The sequence below is a fragment of the Heterodontus francisci genome, chromosome 15, assembly GCF_036365525.1.
Source record: "Heterodontus francisci isolate sHetFra1 chromosome 15, sHetFra1.hap1, whole genome shotgun sequence".
Lineage (NCBI taxonomy): Eukaryota > Metazoa > Chordata > Chondrichthyes > Heterodontiformes > Heterodontidae > Heterodontus > Heterodontus francisci.
In genome coordinates this window covers 31,723,820-31,740,979 of record NC_090385.1, presented here as the reverse complement: position 1 = coordinate 31,740,979, position 17,160 = coordinate 31,723,820, and the positions used below count along the sequence as shown (strand labels likewise).

Here is a 17,160-nt window from a genome sequence, read left to right as displayed (position 1 = left end):
TCAGTGACATCTGTCTTGTAGAAAGAGATAGATTGAATGATTGCTTGTTCTGAAGGCCTTTTGCGGGTCTTATAAATTCTTTTGTACTGCTTCTATCACAACTATATGGTGGCAAATAGAACTAAGTAAACACTTAGTATGCTATTGTTTACTGTATATGTTTAGGTGAAAATTCATCTCGGTCTACACCATCCGAAAATACTGTGTAAACTATGTTTGTAGAGTAACAAAAATAACAATTTGATATTAAAACAGTACAGCAGATTTTCCTCTTGTTCTTGGCATAAAGGATTGCCTGGATAGTGTATAGAGGAAATTCAGCAGGGGAGGATTCCACACCTGTGATGGATGGAAAATCAGATAGACTCCATTGTTGGCATGCAATCCTTCCCACCCGGTTTTCCTCTATGTGTTACACCCAGGCAACCTTATATGTCAAGTTCAATAACAGGATAATCTGCCTTAATAAATCATGGAATTATGAAGTGATAGCCAAGCTATCTAATTGATGACAAAGTTCTCTATTCATTTCGATTACTGAACAGCAGTTATATTACTAACCATGGTAGGAAGCCAAGTTCCTGTGGTGGAAATTTTATTCCATTTTCATGAGATGGAATTTAGGCTGTGCCCATGTTGCTGAAGATTCACAAGTGTTAGTGAGCAAAGTAGGGGCGGTAAGTATTTCAGACTTCTGACCACTTTTCTATATTAATGTTCCAGTTACCTTAAAGCACTGCCACTGACACCAGCCATTGGAGAAGCTACAACACCTGGAAATCAACGTTGCAAGTAGTAACTTTAAAAGACGTGAAATTGTTCTTTGCATTCCTGTACAATGGAATCTGTCCTGCAATGTAAATAGGGTGGGTCAATAGCACCAGGAACTGCAGGCACAGTTACAGTGCTGCTTCTTGAGGAAATCCTATAATGCAAGTACAGATTGAATGCCTTTTATTGCACTCTGAGCATAACCACCTCAATCAGAACACATAACAAAGTGCATGCATCCACTTGTTACACTCTAATGCTGACTGAACATATATCATTTGTGAGTCTTTGTTGTTACCCTTTGAAAAGAAAATCCTTCAATCAACTCTCAGATTGACTGCAGTTTTCAGTTTATATCACAAAAATGGACCTCTCACATATTTTGCATTAACAGTATCATTGATCACAGATGTACAGTACTCCCACAGTGAATAGTACTCAGTAAAGATTCACTTTATAGAGATTCCATAACATCACAGAAACACACACAGATCCCCTCTCTTTTAACAATGGGAATGGTAGATTTTCAGTCTTGACTACGAGTAGTGGCAGATAGAAAAGTAAATAAGTGAGAGTGGTGAGACGTCTCCAATTAAAAGTCGATTCCCCAAGATCACCTTGATCGAATGTAAAGGGGGAATTAGATCAAAGGATCGTGTGGCAGAATGAGAAAGATGATCATTCTAGTGTGATCATAAACCTACCAAAGAACATTATCACATTCAACCAGGCTTCTCATTGCTCTGAGAATTTGGAGTACTGTGTACAGTTCTGGTCGCCGCACTACAGGAAAGATGTGATTAAGCTGGAGAGGGTGCAGAAGAGATTCACAAGCCTGGTTTGGAGGGCTTGAGTTATAAAGAGAGATTGGATAGGCTGGGTCTGTTTTCCCTGGAGCGAAGGAGGCTGAGAGGGGACATGATAGAGGTATATAAAATTATGAGAGGCATAGATAGGCTAGATAGCCAGAGTCTGTTTCCCACGGTAGGGGTGACTAAAACTAGAGGGCACAGATTTAAGATGAGAGGGAAGAGGTTTAAAGGGGATCAAAGGGGTAAATTTTTCGCACAAAGAATAGTGGGTATCTGGAATGAGCTGCCAGAGGAGGTGGTGGAGGCAGGAACAGTAGCAACATTTAAGAGGCATCTGGACAGGTACTTGAATGAGCAAGGCATAGAGGGATATGGAATTAATGCAGGCAGGTGGGATTAGTATAGATAGGCATTATGGTCGGCATGGACGCAGTGAGCTGAAGGGCCTGTTTCTATGCTGTATGACTCTATGACTTTATGACTGTTGACTCTATTTACTAACCCACATTAGTAAGGCTAGATAAATATAGATAGGGCTGGCCTTTGTTTGGTTTTCAGAGTCTAATAGTTAGATGTCCTTGTTGATTATGTTACACAAAGGAATATCTATGTCTCATTGTAATCACACACTCAGTTGGCCAGTACTGGTTGGACTCCCTCACTCTGTAAGATATATTGGCTGTACCATATTGAAATGCAAATGACTGAAAATTAATCTCAGGAAGTAAAGTGGGTGCAGAGTCATTTACAGTACAGGAGGAGGCCATTCAGCCCATCAAATCTATGCAAGCTCTCCATGGAGCAATCCAGTCAGTCCCATTGCCCTGCTCGATCCCCATAGCCCTGCAAGTTTATTTCCTTCACGTGGCCATCAAATTTTCTTTTGAAATCGTTGATAGTCTCCGCTTCCACCACCCTTGTGGGCAGCGGGTTCCAGATCATTACCACCCACTGCATAAAAAAGTTCTTCCTCATATTCCCCCTGCATCTCTTGCCCAAAATCTTCAATCTGTGTCCCCTAGTCCTTGTACCATTAGTCAATGGGTTTTTCCTTGTCTAACTTATCTCTGCCTGTTATAATCTTGTACATATCTATCAAATCTCCCCTCAATCTCCTTTGCTCTAAGGAGAATAACCCCAGCTTTTCCAACCTAACCTTGTCACTAAAATCCTCATCCCTAGATAGCTTGTTTATGTGATGATAACAAAAGAACAGACAATGTGTGGAACAGCACCCAGGTGACCCATTAAGTGAAGTCAACAGCATGGCATCTTTCTTTCTCTAACACTTCTGTGGAGTGCTCCCCTGTGGCAGAGGATCAGGTGGAGGCAGCCTGTTCCTGGGTTTCTGCCTCCGGCTGAGATGTCCGTGGCCTCCGTCATCATCTTGGAGGTTCCCATGAGGCTCCTCCACAGGCTGCCGCATTTGAGTCATTGCAGCGGCTGCCTCTGTCACAGGCCCTTGGCACACCAATGGTTCCTGAGTCCGAGGGGCCGAAGGGTGATGCCGGTGCCACCTGGGGGGTGGCCCCTTCATCTTTCACTTTGACCAATTCAGCCCTTTCCAGGTACAGCTGACACCCACTCCAAGCATCTCTGCGACATTAGCACCACTGATGCTACAGAGAGTCTAACTCTTCCTGAGCATATCAGGGTACAGCTCCTGCAGCCACTCAGAGTCTTGCTGCATATAGCTCTCCAAGAGTGAGCCCTGTCCCTCAATGGAGGAGTTTATGCAATCAAATCCCTGGGTCATGACAGAGCACAGTGCTGCATTGACTCCTCTATTGCCTGCCCATGGCTCCTCAAAGCCTCAGGGATCTCTAATAAATGGGAACTTATCTGCCTCTGGTTCTCAAGGCAAATCCTCCTTGTTTGTGACACCCAAGGCCCAGCATCTTCACCCACTGACTGTGTCTGTCCTCTGTCCTCCAAGGGGGACTGCTCACAGCTCACTGTGCCTCGCCCTCCCCTTTCTACTCATGCGTGATGTGAGGTTCACCCCGTGTTCCCCTTTTTTACACTATTCTGGAGCCCAACCGAGGTGAGTATGTCTGCACTGGTGGAAGGTGCCGAGGTATGATGTGACCGTATTAGTTCCGTGAAATCTCCTGCTGCCAAGGATGGCAGCGTCGATTGGACAGGTGCACCCAGCTCCCACTCTGCAACTGGCCCTGTGGGAAACTCAGGAAAGTGGAAAAGAGGACGTCCTACTTAACAAGTGCCCCATTAAACCACCCCTCGGATGACTGTGGTCAAAGATCCACAGCGTGCATTGGGCAGGAGTCTCCTCCATGCCCTTCATCTCAAGAAAGAGCTAACCAATGACCCTGTTGCTCATGGCCTTCCAACTCACCATCTGTCACCAACTGCCTCGAGGGTACCTTGACGATCCCCAGTGCCACCTCCTCCATCAGCGTCAGAGAGTGGAGTTGGGCCGCACCACCACCCGTTCTGGCCATTTCCTGAGCGTTGTGGGCTCTCTTCTTCTGCAGGATTAGAGGCAAATGATTCATGAGTAGGCTGACCTCCCTCATCTCTTCCAGCAAGACACACATGTGGGCTGATGTTCCCCTCAGTGATGTCTCCATCTGACCGTTGCCCCATATGTGAGGGTGGCTGCCTGTGAGTGTTTCAACTGGACACTTGATCTGATAATGTTAGGGAGAATTACAGACATTCTGTGAGGTCAGCTCACTTGTATACTGGTGCTTACAGAGTTGGTGACCAATCAGCTGGGTGCAACTGGCCACTCACCTTACCAGACCGTAAGAGGTCATTGAAACTCTTCCTACAATGGACCCATGTCTTTCTGGTGAATACCCAGCTGCTGACCTCCGTCACCACCTCCATCCAAATGCTCTCTGTCTCTCTGGGTGGATTTCTCCTTCCAGATGCTGGGAAGAACACCTCTCTCTTCTCTGCCACTGCATCTGTCAATGCCTCCAGGGAGGCATCAGAAAAACATGGTGCCGCCCATGGACGCATGCTTTTGCCAACACTTGCCTCCTGATCTCCCTGCTTCTCCATCTCTGAAGGCAACGGCAAGCCCAGTCATGGATGTCGCTTGCCTTTTAAAATTGCCCTCCATAACCTGGACCTGCCAACACAATGCTTCTGATGCCTCTAATTCGGTGCCGGGCTCTACCCCAGAACTGGGCCCCTTACATTTGAAAATTGTGTTATGTCACTGACACCAGCGCAGCACGCATCGCAACCTGGAAATGTTCCAAGCATCGGGTTCCCGACCCCAGAGCAAAAATTCCAGCTAAATTGTGACTTACAGCAATATGGAATCTATAAGCCCTATTTTTGTGGATTTTTGTTATTTCATTAGTCTACTGATAGAGTAGGCTTATGTTCCACAAATGAGTTGCTGCAGAGATTTATCAGCACATCATATCTTCAAATGTGTTAGTGGGAGAGGAGACTCCATGTGGGCTTTTCATTCTTCCATAGCTAAGTTATATGGAACATTAGTCGGTGACATTTATTCACAGATCTGTAGGTTTGGCAATAGTTTACTTAAGGTAGTTTCCTACAAGCCTTTTAAAATGCTTTGAAATGTTTTTGGTTATTTCACAGAAGATTGCAAAGAAAAATCATGACAAAATCTCCTACCTTCTCCCCAAGCACTCTGCACTTGGCTACATTAGTAATAAAAATGAAGCCTCTTTAATGATATTGGCAGACATTACTTACTTCCCAGATGTGGGATTGGGATGATGAGAATGACTCTTGCAGCTACCCTTTCATTTCCATATGAAATGCATTGAAATTTTCCTTGTGGATCCTGTTTTTGCAGGTTGTTGTGGTGACTCTGAAAATAACATACTGGTAGAATGATATAACAGGAGTTGTTAGTCTCTCTTGATGGTTCAGCTAGCTACAGTATTGAGTAGTATGCTTGACAGAACAAGATGGTCCAGATTCAATCCCTGATCTCTGTTAAGTTAGCTGATTTCCATAGAAATTATGGTAAGGAGTGCTACAATTACCTGTGCCTCCTGAAGGCGAGAAGGAAAAGTTGGTTAAGGACAGGATGGAATTGATTGCATTGCCTACCATGGTCAAGTGGTCTGCTGATGGTCATTGCCAAAGTGTACCCATTCTTAATGTCCATTTGGACAAGGTACCTGAAGTAAGCCAATACCTGTGGAGTCAATGAATGGGAGAAAGTTGGTGGGAAAGTAAGTAAGTGTTATCTATTACATTCCCTTTGCTATAGGTGCATCTCCATATCCAGGAGTCCACATAGATGAAGAATTCTGTCACAGGTTGAAAGAAGGAACAAGGATGAAGCCCCCTGAATATTCCACACCAGAAGTGTAAGATTTTGCTGCTAATCTCATGTTTCTTTGAACCAGAACTATTCAAATTACAATCGTAAATAATCAAAACCAATCATTTAGTTGTGCCTTTGAAGAACCAAGTAGGTGTGACAAAACTGGAGATAAAATTTAAATAAAGTCTGAGCCCAGAAATGGGGAGCATACAACAGGTACATAATTCCAGTGGAGCGGAATGATTTGTGGCAGAACCCAGATCCACCAATTTTGCACTTCATTGATGAAAAATAAAGTTGGGCTTTGAGGTGAAGGTGAATTATTCATCTATCCACCCCGCTCCAGCAGTTTAAGGATATGTCCGAGGCATTCCTGATTTGCCCTCCCAGGAATCCTACCCAAAGTGCCCCTGGTATGCGCGATGAGACCAGTGTCTGCTGAGAGATGGTCTAGGTGGCCAATATGAGCCTGAATTGGGGCCTGAAGATGAAGGTAAATGCCAGTTAGTCACAGAAAGGTTGATTGCCATTACTAAAGAAGGTGTAGAGCTTTGAAAGTTTTTTTTAAATTTTTGTCTCTTCGTCTTTCAACCTGTCTCATCTGCACTTGTCAGAGCACCAGACGCCACTCCCAGATCCACCATTTCCATGGGGTGACTTCCTCTGTCACACCACTACAGACATGGGTCAGCATCTGTTTGACTACAGTGGCTGGAAGATTTTCCCCATCAAATTTCCACCAGCTTCAATGCTGCTGTGGGATTTCTGCCCCCTGATATATCAACAGCACTTGCGCAGGTTTTATGACCAGCAGATCATGGGCTATATCCTGCATTTGAGATAAATTCTGTCATTTAAGCTTTCAATGTAAAAGATAGCAGTGTAAATTCATTTTTTTGCCAGTTTGACTCATTTGCATACTGCTTTTCCCTACAGTATGATGGAAGTCCAAAGTTGCGACCTTTAAAACAGTGTAACTAAGACACCATTTTACCACAGATAGAATTAACAAACAAGTTGCCATACGTATCTGTCCATCAAACCCTGTACAAAGTCTAAGCTGGCTTGTAAAGTGTAGACGCAGATAGATGCAAGTTTAGGCCCAAACTCACTTGATTCTGCCTGAAAACATGTCTGAATTTCTGCGAAACTCATATCTCTCTCAGAGCTTGTACTATTTTAAATAGTTTAATGCATTGCTAAACAATGCAGCTAATATTCTTGTTGCATTTCTGTTGTAGCTATCAGACAATGTTAGACTGTTGGCTTGGAGAGCCAGGAGAAAGGCCTACCTTCAGTGAGCTGGTGGAACAGCTGGGCGATCTTTTGCAGGCCAATGTTCAACAGGTAGGAGAACCTGAACAGGTTCGATGTTATCAGGGGAGTGGGGGAAGGGGGTGAGTCAAAAATTCCCAAAGCAGAAATGTCTGAAGAAATTGTACACTTTTTTTAATACTCCCTCAATGACGGTTCTGTTTATTGTGTTTTATACAATGGAAGTGGCATTATGGGGGAGGATTTCCCCTGTATGTCAGCTGTGGTGAAATAATAAGCCCATTTACAAATAACATGTTTATTACTTTAGGGACAGAGGTGAAGTCTGGAAGAAGCCTGGGGGAGGGAAACAGATTAGGGACTGGAGAAGTGGGACAGCTCAAGACCTGGAGAAGGCCAAATCTAGAGTTCAGGATTTGGAGGAGGCCTGGGAGCATGCTCAGGCCTAAAGGAGAGCACAGATCAAGGAGATGATCTCATGAAAATTTGGAAATCAGTTCCTGGAAGTTATAGGGAAATGAAAGGCTGAAATCTGCAGCTTGGTTGCAGTGGGACCCCAACATTCAGAAGATGTTAATGAAATCAGAAAAAAAAAGTAACCCACTGTAATTATTATAATACAGCTCTCCAACAAAACAGACATCTGAAATTACAAAAATGAATTTCAAACAGAGACCAGATTACGGTGCACAGATGCATTGACAAATCTATATAAACCAGAAAGAGCTTTGCAAAGAGATGCAACAAGCACAAGCTCTTCATTGTCTCTGCACCAATTTCAAATTCTGCAATGACATGACCAGTGTATGCTGCCACTTTAAACCACTAAAAGGCAAGCATACTTTTGTCAACAGAAATTGAGAATTGGTATACGCTGCAAACCTACGACCACTACATCCCTGCATTCTACGCTTAACAATTACATAGAACTTACAACATAGAAACAGAACGTTCAGCCTAACTGGTCTATGACAGTGTTTATGCTTCACACGCCTCCTGCCACCCTATTTCATATAAACCTGAACTAACAGGGAAGTTAATGATAAAGAGAGCCATTAAATCAGTGAAAGTGTTTCCTTCAGAGATTGCTTTCTCATGATAGCACCTTCATGCTTACTTTATAAAAACTCATACCATCTCCACTTGAGTTACTTGAATTGGTTGCTTTGGAAGTTCAACTCCTACATGCTTCTTGTATTTTTATTGGCACCAGCTGCAGCAAGCTTGTGCACATGGTAGTAAACCTTTATTATTTAGGTTCTGTTCTTTTAACATAACTATATTCAGTTAAGTTACATGCAGTTAAGTCAGCATGACTTTGCAAAAGATAACCCACCAAGTTCAGGGTCGACCAACAAAGATTTAAATTTATTATAAATCTCCAAGAGCATAGCTATAATATTGTCCTTTTTCATGTTTTTTTGACCTGTAAAGATAGGGCCGACTTTTCATTCTGGGCTCAGGAACTCGATGCCCAGAACATTTCCTGGTCCCAACTCCATATCGCATCATCGTCAGTGACGCAATGCAGTTTTCAAAGTGTGAGTCCGGAGCTAAGTTCGATGCTCAATTAGGGAAGTTGGGCACAAGCAGGAGGCGGGAGCTAAGCAAGGAGGGATATTTGAAAGTCTAATGGCAGTCATGACTGAGCTTGCTGTTGCCTTTGAAAATGGATAAGCAGGGAGAGCAGACTGCCAGTGGTGATTTGGGTAGCCATCTCCAAGCATGCCCACGTTTTTCTGTTGCCTCCCTGGAGGCCCTGATCGAGGCTGTGGTAAACAGGAGAGCTGTACTCTTCCCTCCATCTGGAAGGAGAGCTCCAGCAAGCCAGACCAGGAAGGCATGGTTAGAGGTGGCCGTGGATGCCAGCAGCCTCATGTTCCTCTTAAGAGTCCAAACGTGCTCTCCTCACAAAATCAAGCCTCTGAGCTCGAGCAACTCTGTGCCACTGCATGAACAACTGAGTTTAAATGTCCCCTTTTACACAACTTTTTCACACTGCAGTCGTAATTAATAATGGCTCCCTGCTGTGTTCCCGACACCTATGCTCAAACGTGTCCCAGAACCTCTGTGTTCCCCATGCTTGCCATTTGAAAATTGCTAACTGTTGCTCCAGATACTCCTAATGAGCTCCATAATGAGCTCAACAAGCAATTAATTGAATGTGGGTCGGCTCCCCCTCTCACAACCCCTTTGAAAATCTAGTCACGTCACTGAGACATTGGGAACCAATGACGCCTTTTGAGTGCGTGATTTTCCAGGCCTGTCTGCACCCAAACTCGCCCCCATGGGCAATTGTAATTTCAGCCCATATGGCAGGGGTCATCAGTAGGAACAACCAAAAATTAGCCAATTAAATTGTACCTGTAATACTGATCTTGTAATGCTTTTCTCTTCCTACATAACCACTTAACTGGCCTAATTGATGAAATGTTCAGTAATCCAGATGTGCAGTGCACAACTGTGTACACAGTAAGTTAATCCTGTGGAAATCCTGATTGATGCATAAGGCTCTGCATATAGTATGAATTCCAATAGAAATATTATCCAAGATAACATGGTTAATCCCGAGATTAATTTATTCTGAAAGTAAGTAGATTAAATAGAAAAATAATTTGTATTTCCATGTATAATAGGATTTTTTTTAGAAGAAATAGTTTTTATTTTTCACAGATCATGCGAACATGAATATATCAGAGTGTAATATAATAATTACAAAATTGGTAATTCCAAAAATATTTGCATTCACCTTCTAAGATAGTTAATTATTTGTGCCAAGGACATTACAGCCCTCACATAGAGCACAAACAACTAATGTGAAATTTAATATTCTCCTGTCTTAAAGAATCATGGTGCTCATTTACAGAATTGCACGTTACACATCAGTTTGCTTTAAAACAAAACCGCCACTGTGCACACTGTTTACAAGATTCTCAATTCATAACTGTACATCAAGACGACATGAATTGCGCAGTAATGTTTAAACTGTTATTCAGATTTTAGTCACAACCTACTGCAATGCCAGCAGAATGTGTCCCACCTGTTTTCAACCATATCAACAATGATTTATGAAGAAATAAGAGTTTTAGCAAAAAGCTCATACCTTGTTATCTCAGGCAACTCCCAAAAGTAGATCTTTTTATAACTGGTCTATCGACATCTGAAACTTTCATATATTCATTTTCTCTGAGCAAGATGAGAGTTATTTTTAAAATTCTGTTTGAATTTGCCTGGGCAGACATCGAAAGGGGTTGAAAGAGAGATGCAGATATATTCTAAATATTACTATTAAAGGAAAACAAGTAAACATCAAGCTGCCACTCTCAGATGGAAATTGTGTATGTGGCATTAATAGGTATCTATTTGAAATTATTTTCTCTAATTTAAAAGGGGTATTATTCCATTTGTTTTCAAATGGTTTAGTGCCTTCATTAAAATAATAGTAGCAGGAGTTTCATACATAAGCATTAGCACTTTATGTTACCAAGATCACACAATGGAATTAAACTACTTTCAACATGTTCCAAACCAAGTGTTGTGATGGTGCAACAGTCATCCTCTGTACCTGACTGAAATCTCCTTCTGAGTATTTTCAACAGAAATATGTAAAAGTAGAATCTCACATTCTGATAAACAATTCCAAGAAAGGGCAGCTGGCAACATTAATTCATTATCTTGCATGGGTTGGCATTGCTTGGAATGTTTTGCTAACTTTTTGACAAGAACTCACAATTCCATATGTCTTGCTTATGGTCTGCTCTCAGGAAGGTTCCAACATTTTGAACCATGGAGTACTGAGATGTGGGTCCTGGACCACAGTTCCCCACGTGGTAAACTCCTGACTTGAAATGTGCCACCCTGAGTAATTACTAAATGGAAGCCAGGAGCTTCCACTTACATGAACAATGATTAGGACCTCAATTAAAATGATAGATTTTAATAATTGCATTAATTGCTGCAGAAGGTCACTTATGGAGGCTTCAGAATGGCCGATTTAGGAATCGGAAAAATGTCATAGTGCAACAGTTGGGGTGATTTTGTAAAATTGGAGATGAGTACAGTAAGTATTACTTCAGATCTAACCATCTTATAATGATTTCAGCATGCTTAATGCTGACACTGAGTGCCTAAAATGGAAAGGGTCCACTCCTAGCATTAAGATCCTTTGCCTTAATAAGCATAAAATCTTACTAACAAGAAAAAGAAACAATCTTATTGATTCTATACTTTGACAGACCCTTTCACTTTCTCTGTGGATGATTGAATAGCCCCTCCTCCTGTCGCATGCATTTTCTTTCTGTTATTGGACAGGAAGAGGTAGAAATGGGCCACCACTGAATTCCCATACAAAAACAAGAAATGCTGGATTCACTCAGCAGGTCTGGCAGCATCTGTGGAAAGAGAAGCAGAGTTAACGTTTCGGGTCAGTGACCCTTCTTCGGAACTGAATTCCCATGTCTGGCAACACATCATGGCTGGACAGGCCATGGACACAGATTAAGAAATACACAGAGCAACAAATCTGCCAAGGGCTTTGATGAGGGAGAGGTGAGCCACAAGGGGCACTTCTTTAGGCTTTATTGCGAGTGCCATTTCTCTAAACAGTTGGTGCAAAAATAATTGCACAAGTCAATTTGTAAGGCCGCGTTGCTCCCTTTAAATGTTGTATGTACTTTTATTTTAATCAAATGAAAAAGATGTGGGGTTTTTTCATTCTATCCAGGATTGTGAAGGAAAGAATGGAAGTGTTGTTCATTCTCCACCTAGAACTAGGGCCCATCCCTGAAAGATCACTTGTCACAAGCTCCTGCCATCACCTCAATCAGCCTACTTGAACTGCAGGGGCTAAGATAAAAATCATATTGTCTAATTCCTCAGAAATGCATGTCTTCCAACAGAGCTCTGGCATACCAAAAAAGTTAATGTACTTCCCCTGCAAGCACACAGCACTCAAAGTGTAAAATGGGTTAAATAAATGTGGCTGATTGTAAATGTTCAAAAATTCACAGACCTTTGAGAGAATGCATTTGGAACTAGCCAGTCTCCTGTGCTGAATTCTGAGCACATTTCACATTCTCTGACTTGCTTTCTTTTCTTTTTTTTTGTAGGATGGAAAGGATTATATTCCTTTGAACACTATGTTGCAAACAGATGGTGATTCAAGCTTCTCCGCAGACCCCAGCCTCACAGAAGACATAACAAATCCAAAAGTTAATTACAATTGCACAGGACTCATTGGGTTAGTTAGTTATTAGACTAATCAAGAAGTGCTCATTCAATTGTACAAAAGAAAACAAAATTCTTTTCCTGTGTAGAAGGTTCTGGAAAAATACCCTGATGTTTGTATTATTGTGTCATGTCCTGTTCTAAATTACCAACCTGCCTACATTAAGTTGTGTTCCTTTTTCTGATAGACTCAACTGCAATAATGCAAAGAAGAGGCCATTGAGTGTGAAAACATTTGATGAGGTTCCTGTGGAAAATAAGACTACAGTGATACATGAGGTAAGTTTTTAATATGGACCAGTCACTCTAGAATTGAATGATATCTAAAATTGCACACTAAATTTAAGAATATGAAGCTTGAAATAAGAAATAGTCATTTGACTGATCAAGAACAATCCTGCCACTGCCATGTGGGACCTCAATCAAAGACTATCACATTCCTTCCCACTTCACCCAAGATTTCTATCCTCTCTTTAACCTCCATTTAAATCAAACAGACCTATTAATTTTGCTATCACCCACAATCCCTTTCCTTGACAAGGGTTGATCCAGTTCCTTTTTAAAGGTATCAGCTGACCCAGATATAACTGGAAATGGTTTACAACACCACCTCTTCTGCACAAAAACATCAACATAATACTACATCACACAAGGAAGTGCAACCTCTGTAGAATCCTCCCAAAGTTCCACTCCCCACACCTCACCAAGAAAATATCCTGATTTGTGGAGCATGTAGCATAATATACCAATGGGTACAACTTTGTTAATAGACTCAAAACTGTGAAATATTAGTGTACATATATAAATATGTTCACATAAAATTACTTTGCCCATTGTTTAAATGTACATGTCCATTAAATCCATTTAAAATAACAAGTTAGCAACTCCAATAAATAGCAGGGTAATTTTATACACACTCATTAAACATTTGCAAATCATATTACACAGGGTAATATATATGCTTTTATATTCTCGTTTAAATTTTATGTAGGCAAAATGTACAACTGTACCAATCTGTAAGCTACTATAAAGTTATGAAAAAAGACTTTTTCAAAAAGATTACAAAGGAAAAATACTTGGTAGTTTAATGTAGTGGGAACTTTAAGCATTTCTCTGCCCCTTATCTGGGGAGAATAATTGAGGTAACTTAGCTCCTCGAATGCTAAGGCATTGCAATATATATTCCTGCAGTTGCATAAAAAGTCAGTAGAGGTCAGACTAAATGCAAGTCATCCGTCTTATTGTTGTCCAGTGGGTTATTTTGACAACAGATTCAGACTGCTGTCCATGGTGAACCAATAGTTCACAAACAGACCACATAAAGCTCTTCTCAAAGTACAAATTAATACCAAGGATAACCAAACAAACATGCTTTTTATTTTTACATTCCCACAGCTAAAATACCAGTGTCTATTTTTAGAAATGACAGCTGAAGCCTAGTAAAGGAGTTGACAGTAAACTTGTTTATTTTTCCAATGCAAGACATAACTGATCACGCAGGTAATGCTGGGGAATAATTCTTCATTTCTTTTGTTGGTTCTTCTGTAGATGTATGTTGCATCTGGGAAATTATAAGTACTACTTGGTCACATTAGTTAAGCGGTAAACTGTGTCACAGATAGGAGTTCACCAGTTTCCTAACAATGCCTGATCTTATCCAGTGCCACCATGGGGAGCACACAAGCAAGGCACTTTCTGACATGGGAATCGGAGGTTGAGCTATTTGCCATCCTGTTTGATGTTATGCCAGCATGGGAGGTTTATACAAAATCTGCCAGAACTTGAGTTCAGAATTAAAGCTGTTTAACGCATCCAGGTACGCTGGATAACCCTGGTGCATTCTGGGTTCTATATGTACAGATCTGGTTAACATTCAGTGTAACTTAGTTGACTCCACGAGCTGTACAATTGACATATATTACATTTTTCATCAGCTAATGCCCCACATTGTGCAGGTAATGGACATCAAATTACAGAGTATCACTGAATGTGTTGTTTGTCCATCCTGTTAATGGGCAATGAATGAAAAATAATTTTTAAAAGGAAGATTTTAAAAAGTCCTGTTTTAATTTCTGTAACTAAATTATATTTAAGAGTAGAAGCAATGATTCTGTTCAAATGCATTTTGTTTACCTACTACCACGTCTCCTAGGTAATGTAACAGTAGAATTCAAAAACATCAGAATTTCTTGGAAAACTACCCACGCAGAACCTTACAAAACATATATTGTCCAAATGTGGCATAGTACCAATAAATGGGCAGGGACAAATCTAAGTAATAAATATGTCATAGTACCAGTGAATGGTTAAAGTTTAATCTGACAGGAACAGCTAATGTGTTATATTGGATCAGTGCATGGATGAAACCTAATCTGCTATGAATCACATAACTGGGATTCTTTCCATCTTGACCAGTGGAGGATAAATAATAGGAAATAGTCTTTGAAATAATATGTACGGTGACTCAGTCAAGCTAACAGCAAACGTTTGTGTGTGATAACCTCATCTGGTTCATAAGTGGTGGATTAGGGCATCGTGAAGGTGGTGCCCAAGTAAAGACCTCTCCTGTATGAGTGCTTCAATCACTGCTTTTTGTATGTAAGAACATAAGAACAAAAGAACTAGGAGCAGGAGTAGGCAATTCAGCCTCTCGAGCCTGCTCCGCCATTCAATATGATCAAGGCTGATCGCATCTCAGCCTCAAATTCACTTTCCTGCCCGTTCTCCATATCCCTTCGACCCATTACCAATTAAAAATCCATCTATCTCCTTCTTAAATTTACTCAATGTCCCGGCATCCACCGCACTCTGGGGTAGTGAATTCCACAGACTCACGACCTTTTGAGAGAAGTAATTTCTCCTCATCTCTGTTTTTAATCTGCTACCCCTTATCCTAAAACTGTGACCTCTCATTCTAGATTGCCCCACAAGAGGAAACATCCTCTCTGTCTATTTTGTCAATCCCCTTAATCATTTTATATACCTCAAATAGATCTCCTCTCATTCTTCTAAACTCTAGAGAGTAAAGGCCTAAACTGCTCAATCTCTCTTCATAAGACAAACCCCTCATCTCTGGAATCAATCTAGTGAACCTCCTCTGAACTGCCTCCAATGCAACTACATCCCCTCTCAAGTAAGGGGACCAAAACTGTACGCAATACTCCAGGTGCGGTCTCACTAATGCCTTGTACAGTTGCAGCAACACTTCCCTACTTTTATACTCTATTCCTTTAGCAATAAATACCAAAATTCCATTTGCCTTCCTTATTACCTGCTGCACCTGCATACTAGTTTTCGGTGATTCATGCACGAGGACACCCAAATCCCTCTGCACCGAAGCACTCTGAAGTTTCTCTCCATTTACATAATAATTTGCCTTTCTATTCCTCAGACCAAAATGGATAACATCACACTTATCCACATTAAACTCCATCTTCCAAATATGGGCCCATTCACCTAACCTATCCATATCCATTTGTAAATTTCTTATTTCTTTATTGCAACTTACTATCCCACCTATTTTAGTGTCATCTGCAAATTTGGCTATAGTACCTTCTATCCCTGCATCTAAGTCATTAATATAGATTGTAAATAGTTGGGGCCCAAGGACTGAACCCTTGAACATCTTGCCAACCAGAAAAAGACCCATTTATCCCGATTCTCTGTTTTCTGTTTGTTAGCCAATCCTCTATCGAAGCCAATAAATTGCCTCTAACCCCATGTGATCTTATCTTGTGTATTAACCTGTTGTGCGGCACCTTATCAAATGCCTTCTGGAAGTCCAGATATACTACATGTACAGGATCCCCATTACCCACTTTGCTTGTTACATCTTCGAAGAACTCTAGTCAATTAGTCAAACACTATTTACCCTTCATAAAACCATGCTGACTCTGATGGATTGCGTTTTGACTTTCTAAATGTCCTGTTATTACTTCCTTAATAATGGATTCTAACAATTTCCCAATGACAGATGTTAAACTAACTGGTCTATAGTTTTCTACTTTCTGCCTCCCTCCTTTTTTGAATAAGGGTGTTATATTAACATTTTTCCAATCCACTGGAACCTTTCCCGCATCCAGGGAATTTTGGAATATTATAACCAATGGATCCACTATCTCCGCTGCCACTTCCTTTAAGACCCTCAGATGTAGGCCATGAGGCCCTGGGGACTTGTCTGCCTTCAATCCCAATAGTTTGCTCAGTACTTTTTCCCAAGTGATGAAGATTGTTCTAAGTTCCTCCCTTTCTATAACCTCTGCATTACCTGTTACTATTGGGATGGTACTAGTGTCCTCCACCGTGAAAACTGAGGCAAAATACTGATTTAGCGTCTCCGCCATTTCTATGTTCCCCTCTATTAACTCCCCAGTCTCATCCTCCAAGGGACCAACATTCACTTTAGCTACTCTCTTCCCTTTTATATACTTATAGAAGCTTTTGCTATCCGTTTTTATATTTTGCACTAGTTTTCTTTCATAAGTTACCTTTTACTCTTTCTATTACATTTTTAGTAACCCTTTGTTGATCTTTAAAAGTTTCTCAATCTTCCAGCCTGCCACTGGCCTTTGCAATATGGTATGCCTTAGTTTTTGTCTTTTTGTTATCCTTAACTTCCTTGCTCAGCCCTGGATGCTTTTTCCCCCTCTTGCAATCTTTGTTCCTCTCTGAAATATATTTTAGTTGGGAGGAATTGAATATCTCCTTAAACATCCGACACTGCTCATCGACTGTCCTACCTTTTAGTCTTCCTGCCCAGTCCATTAGGGCCAAATCTGTCCTCACGCCTAT

The 17,160-nt window shown here is 41.2% G+C and overlaps 1 protein-coding gene across 1 annotated transcript in view; it reads left to right on the top strand.

The window, feature by feature from the left end:
• Positions 1–17,160, top strand: part of kdrl (kinase insert domain receptor like) — a 222,310-nt gene that overhangs the window by 184,278 nt on the left and 20,872 nt on the right. Inside the window, exons 25-28 of the mRNA XM_068047355.1 lie at positions 5,812–5,911; positions 7,110–7,215; positions 12,252–12,382; positions 12,558–12,648. Of these exons, the coding sequence (XP_067903456.1) occupies positions 5,812–5,911; positions 7,110–7,215; positions 12,252–12,382; positions 12,558–12,648 (428 nt within the window). The remainder of the gene's footprint in view (positions 1–5,811; positions 5,912–7,109; positions 7,216–12,251; positions 12,383–12,557; positions 12,649–17,160) is intronic.